Source organism: Phoenix dactylifera, unplaced genomic scaffold (assembly GCF_009389715.1).
Source record: "Phoenix dactylifera cultivar Barhee BC4 unplaced genomic scaffold, palm_55x_up_171113_PBpolish2nd_filt_p 000373F, whole genome shotgun sequence".
Taxonomy (NCBI): domain Eukaryota; kingdom Viridiplantae; phylum Streptophyta; class Magnoliopsida; order Arecales; family Arecaceae; genus Phoenix; species Phoenix dactylifera.
This window is the reverse complement of record NW_024067824.1, coordinates 481,269-487,652: the sequence shown is the minus strand read 5'-3', so window position 1 is coordinate 487,652 and position 6,384 is coordinate 481,269. Positions and strand designations below refer to the sequence as shown.

Below are 6,384 nucleotides of genomic sequence, written 5' to 3'. Positions count from 1 at the left end.
GATATAAATCTAAATGTTAATGTTCCTGAGATTTTTATACTATAGGATGCCTAAAATCTATGTCTGAGAAAAATTAAACTGGTTCATTTTGATCATGTTGCCGTCAACCTGCCAACATTATAATTGCAGAGTGCGTTTTAATATATTTGGATCCAGATTCGACCCATGCCATTGTTGGATGGGCTGCCAAAAAATTCTCGACTGCAGTATTTTTCTTATATGAACAAGTTGATTCCCATTTCATGCCATGATCTCAGCCTACTTTTATAGCTTTTATTTTTGGAGGTATTACAATTTTCCCTGGTTTGCTACTCAGATCCATCCTGATGATGCTTTTGGAGAGCAAATGATAAAAAAATCTTGAGGTATTATAAATTATCTTATCATCATGATTGTATTTTTTTTATCTCAGTTATGTGTAAGTATTCTATTTTATGAATCTGATATTATTGTCATTGCAGCCAATTGAGCTTTTAATTGTACATGCCAACAGTACGGCAGTGGAGCTAATCAAGAAGTCAAGAAAGACTTTAAACAATTTCTTTATAATTTAAGATGTGCACTAGGTCAGCTGGAAACTTGTGCCCTTCCACAGTTGTTTATGTTGGGGCTCAAGATTTGCTCTGTGCTCCTGAGATTGAACCCTTTCTTCATTGGAAGCATTAAACTTAAAACCTCAGACAGAAATTGCTGTAGTGAAAAATATTCTTTCAAGGAATGTAGTGTAATAGAGGAAAGAAAAGGGGAAAAGAAATAATGAAAACAGAAAGAGAGTGAAGAAATTAGAAGAAAAGGAAACATGAGAAAGAAGGAGGAGAATTGAGGGATGCATGGTCTGTTCTGCAGTCAGAGCTGATATGATTACTGAATAAATAAAAGATTTTTTTTAACCTGTTTTAATGGGAAAATTCAATAGTTTGCGGTGGTGCACCTGATGCACTGAATGGAACTTTGTATGTGATTGTTGTTCCTACTGTATCAGATTATAAATTAGCTTTAACCAGACAATTCAAGCAGGATCCATGTTAATCACCTGCTTGCAACCAAATCAGAATCTGAATAAGATGTTTCATGATTTCTTCAATTTTAATATTTAATAGAATCTGTAGCCTGATTTGGTTAATTTTCAATCTAAATGGCATAGGTAACTTTGAATATCTAGTACAAGATTTAATAATACAAAAAACTATTATTGACCATCCAAATTGGAGATCCACATCATAGGTCGTGATCTCACTACTAACAATTCTTAGAAACCAAAAATCATGTCTCCAAGACCTTAAACTCATGCATTGGAGAGGGTGCACAGAAAAGGCAGCTTCAATGACATGGTATGATGTTTTGCTATGATCTAAGTATCAAACCTATTGGTTCCAGTTTTTAAGTTGTTGATAGGTTCACAAAAAAAAAAAAACTAATTTCTTGGACTTACCAAGATTCTCTGACTAAAGTGGTGTTAGGGTCTATGCAAGCTTGCCCCTTTTCCTAATCAATGCAACCATGTCTATTTTCAATCTTGGAAATAATGTTCTCATTTTAGCTCGACTATCGTCACAACTTATTTCTATTGATTGCCAACATAACATACATATTCAACATTCACCTATGCCCCCTTTTATCTTGAGGTTATAGATCATCAAAAACCACTTTGTAGGCTTTCAATCTTCCTTGGCATAGATTTCAAGTTTCTATTTTTTTTTTATTTACCCTTTTCTTTAAATATGATCCTGTTAAATATGCTTCTTTTTCATTCTCTGCATTTCTGATAATTGTCTTTACCATGTATTTTTTATTTATTAACTGATGATGTATAAAAAATTGCCTGGACAAATCATAGAAGTGATGTATGCATATTGGCTTGTTTTGCAGAGTCGAGGATGCCCTCTCCTTGGTATACGTGCTACACCGAGCTTACAATCTAAGCAGAAACTCTTCGTTGATCATGGATGGCAGGTGTGTTCTTTCAATAGATGGCATTTTTCTAGCAAAAGACTCCCTCTTTGTTAGATATAAACAATGCCTACACATATTGAAGCTAAAATTCATGATCCACTCCCTCTAATATTTGATGATGCAGAGAGCTGTTGCATGGGATATGCTGCAGATATATAATGAATTTATCGAAATTCAAGAAAAACACAGGTAAGATTTTTCTTATTGAATTATACAAAAATTGCTGCAGAGGGTGTAAAACTAACAATGCTTACAACTTTCTTTTAATAAATGCAGTGTGAAATTTAGAAATGTTATTTTGTTTGCTACATGCTAGAGGAAGAAAATGAGCACCAAGATTTGTCTTCACATAAGATTTTCTCATGGTTCATATTCTGTCATTTCCCTCTTGGTTTTTTGCATTTCTTTACTTCACTACTATTCTTATCATCGCCGGACAAACTCCTTACCATGCACGGCTGCATAACAAAATGGGTAGTTGTTCAAGTTATAATATTAGAGTCGTTTGTATACATTTTAGGCATGATTACTGAGCACTATATGGGATCCGCACGAAAACATCATTCGGGTCGGTACAGGCCCTGAATCGATCCATATCGGCCTAAATTGTACCCTACCACCCGATATTGTCCAAAACTGGGGTGTGTCACATATCGACCCATACTGCCCAGTTTCAGATGGTACCATGATAAAAAGTGAGAAATGGGGTCGGGAGCTATCTCGGTATATGGGGTGCTTACCACGCTATGCTGACCATATCATACTGAATCAGTAACATACCAGTCTGGTGCCTGATTCTGAGACTTCAAATCTTGGTTGGGCTACCACTGAAAGCTGTTTTTAAGCTAAATAGTAGTTTCTGGAACTTCATATTTGTGCTGGACGTTGACTTTGGTGACATGTGTGCACACTAATTTCATTTATGTTGTGCGGTTGGACAGGTTTGCAATATGCAAGTATTTTTTACAAAAAAGTAAAAAATTGATGCAACTCATTTTTCAACTGCAAAGTTGGCTTCTAAATGCCTTCCTTCTTACTGCTTCTTGATTATTCAGCTCTACTATGATTACCAATGGTATATGACTATCATACTCTATTAAATCTGAATATGGGTAAATTGTATTGCCACAACCTGAGTTTCTGGCCCCAGTTCACTGAAGGCATGAATTGCATTTATGAGTCCAAAACTAAGCATGAAGCTAAAATAAGTCATCCGAATAATAAGGTAATAATAGCCTCTAACTTTACTCTGTTGCAGGATCGAACGGCTAGAGTTGTTTGATGAGTTTGAAGAGTGGTACATGATGCAGGCAAGTGCATGTTTAATATAATGTGGAATGGTTAATGTCATGATTTCAGGTCAACATTGTAGTATCTCATTAGCCTTTACCTAAGTAGCAGCATCTCCATTCATCTTGTCAAAGGCATTTTCTAATAAATTAATTCTTTTCCTCCAGGAACATTACTGTGTGGCTTGCGCAATTAATGATGCTGAGGTTGGTAGCAAATACATTCAGCAGCGCAGATATCTGAAGTAGATATAGGCATATTTTACTTGCTTCCACTACATGAAAACAAAGATAATAAAACTGAAAACACAAGCATGGATTCTTTATGGCCATACTTTGCCCATGTGATGTGGGCCATGGATTCTTTTTTTTCTCCCTTGTCCCTTTTTCCTTAATTTATAATATTTTTCTTATATTTAAAGTTTCAACATGCAATAGCTTGACAAGTGTAGTCAATATTACAATTCATGTTTTATACAACTACATGGGTGGAATCTTTGAAATGCCTCAAGGCGTCAGAGAGAAGAATGCTACTTTAAAAAAGTAGCTTATGCTACAAACCAGTCTAAAGCCAATTCAAGAGAGTGGAATGATGTTTGGTGAGATTATCTAGCCATGAAACCAATGTGTCTGAATGGTTAGGATCATCATTAAAAAAAAAAACTATTGTAACAATATTTCAAGCTGGACTTATGGAAGAAGAGATTTTACCTGTTTCTCGATTATCATTAAAATGGACTAGCTATCATAATTAATATCATCAATGCTAATGCAAAACTTGAATTTTCTGAGTAATGTTTTGGCATCACCAGAGTCGTTGCCCTTATAGAAGATCGTTTTAGTTCATCAGCTTATTTGTGAATAGTTGTAAGATTTGTTGACTAAGCTTGTGCTCTACCTGTTCATGTGCAGGGCCTGTTTAGGGATTTTGGTTTTGTTATGTTTTTTATATTTTTGTTTCTCTACAAATTAGTAAAATATCACATAAAAAATGATGTTGAAAATAGTATTTGTGCTAAACTTCTACGATTGTTTCCTCTAATGTCGCTATTCTTGAAAACAATAAACTTTTGCTACCAAAGGCTTTGAAGATTTTAGAAATAATTGTAAAAACAAAAAAAAAAAACCAATCTAGTTTATTTTTCTTCTTGATTTTTTTAAAAAAAACAAAAACAGAAAATGAAAAAAATAATACCAAATGGATTCTAAATTAAAGCCATCTATATAACTAGGTTTGCTTTATGTTTCATCGTTTAACTTATATTTACACCTATTTTAACTCAGCGGGAGACAGCAGAATCATCCGAGAAGAGAAAGTTACTAGATATATAGCCCATCCCAAGTATTATATCAAGGATTTTTGAACTTCTTTTCCTGTATCATCTAATGGATTCAGCAAATATAAGATCTTAAATTTTTGGCAATTATGTCATCACATCTCCAAGAAAAAAAATCATCTCCTTGCCCCTTGAAAACAGCAACAACAACATACAATGACCCATGGCCAATTTGATCTTGTACATCCTTATTTGGGATCAGAACCGAACCTAGCAATAATCTATACTCTTAGCCAGTATTTTTAGTTTGTGTCAGCTAATCACATCTTCATTCTCCAAAGAGCATTTCAGACTTATCGTGAAGAAAATAAAGATGAGCTACAAATTAATACCTGACAATTTATCATAAATGCAAGGCAATATGTTATTTCCTGGCATTTTTAAAACTTCCACTGAAATAATATTAATGCAGATCCTATGATTTCTTGTAATGTATCTTCTGAATACTTATTTTATTATCTAAACAAGCAATATTAAAGATATAAACATTTATTTCAGGTAAATGTATAACTTATCTTTCATATTTGTCTCTCTTTTTTTCCTCTACGGAAGTCAAATACGTGGATACCTATTTGAATCCAGTTATTGTTACTGTATCCATGCAACACTAGCAAATGATGAGCTTCTTCTATTGCACCGTTATCAGGAGGCTACAAATTAGTCCCTTTGCGGCGGATTATGCTTGCGATCCGAGACTCTAGCTTTCCTCGTGTAAGTAATGTTCTCTTCGCCCAGTTTCCCTTATATTTTTCTGCAAAAGAGCTTCATTGCAGCACGCTAAGCATCAACTGTTATGACTGTAGTTATTCATTTCTGAACACATGCACTTTGACCTGAGCTTGGAGTGCCACTTTGTAACATGGCTGCTGAGAATTCGAGAGCCAAGACTTCAACCATAACATGCCAAAGACTACTTTCTTTGTTCCCAAATCAACTCGAATCTAAGGAATAATAGAAAAGGTTATTGGCTACATCGCTGGATAGACTGTCATCTGGCTTCTATTCCCGGTTAAATGAAAATTTTACCCCAGTCCTCGACTTTGCTAGATATATTTGTTTAGTCTCAGGAGCTTTATGTTGGGGAAGGGTGGTTTGAAATAAAGAAAATAATAAAATAATTCAAGGCTTTGAGAGGCACGTAAATCGCTATTTTTAAGGTAATATTTGTGAGGTCCAATAATCCCACATCGGAAAGACTCGTTCCAGAGTCTGAGCATATGATCAGGCGGATGTCTCCAAATCCTGCAGATGCATTTTGGGAAGAAACCAAAATCGGAGAGGAGTGAAGGACGCTTGCGTGAAGCCCCGAAACTGGACAATATCTGGCAGGAGAGCCCCGTGTTTCCCCCCTCATGTGGCCCCCATGTGGGCACTGGATGTCGCACGTGCCCTGTGGAGGTGGGGGCATGACATTTGGTATCAGAGCCGAGGACGACTCTTGTCCGATGGTGGAAAGGGTGTGAGGTTCAATAGTTCCATATTGAAAAGACTCGTTCCAGAGCCTGGGCATATGAGGCGCATGCAGACGCATTTTGAGTAGAAAACAAAACCGGAAAGGGGTGAAGGACGCTTGCGTGAAGCTCCGAAACCGGACAATATCTGGCAGGAAAGCCCCGTGTTTTCCCCCTATGTGGCCCCCACGTAGGCACTGGGTGCCTCACGTGCCCCACGGAGGCAGAGGCGTGACATTTGGTATCAGAGCCGAGGACAGCTCTTGTTCGATGGTGAGAAGGGTGGGAGGCCCAATAGTCCCACATCGAAAAGACTCGTTCCAGAGCCTGGGCATATAAGGCGGGTGTTTCCAA

General features: G+C 36.5%; 1 protein-coding gene across 1 annotated transcript; it reads left to right on the top strand.

Annotated features, from left to right (window-relative positions):
- Window positions 1-1,491: 1,491 nt before the first annotated feature.
- On the top strand, window positions 1,492-4,331 carry LOC120103943 (leucine carboxyl methyltransferase 1 homolog). Its single transcript, XM_039118576.1, has 5 exons — window positions 1,492-1,953; window positions 2,078-2,142; window positions 3,212-3,263; window positions 3,411-3,449; window positions 4,155-4,331. Exons 1-5 carry the CDS (start codon window positions 1,804-1,806, stop codon window positions 4,329-4,331), a joined length of 483 nt encoding a protein of 160 aa, XP_038974504.1. The 5' UTR covers window positions 1,492-1,803.
- The last annotated feature ends 2,053 nt before the right edge of the window (window positions 4,332-6,384 follow it).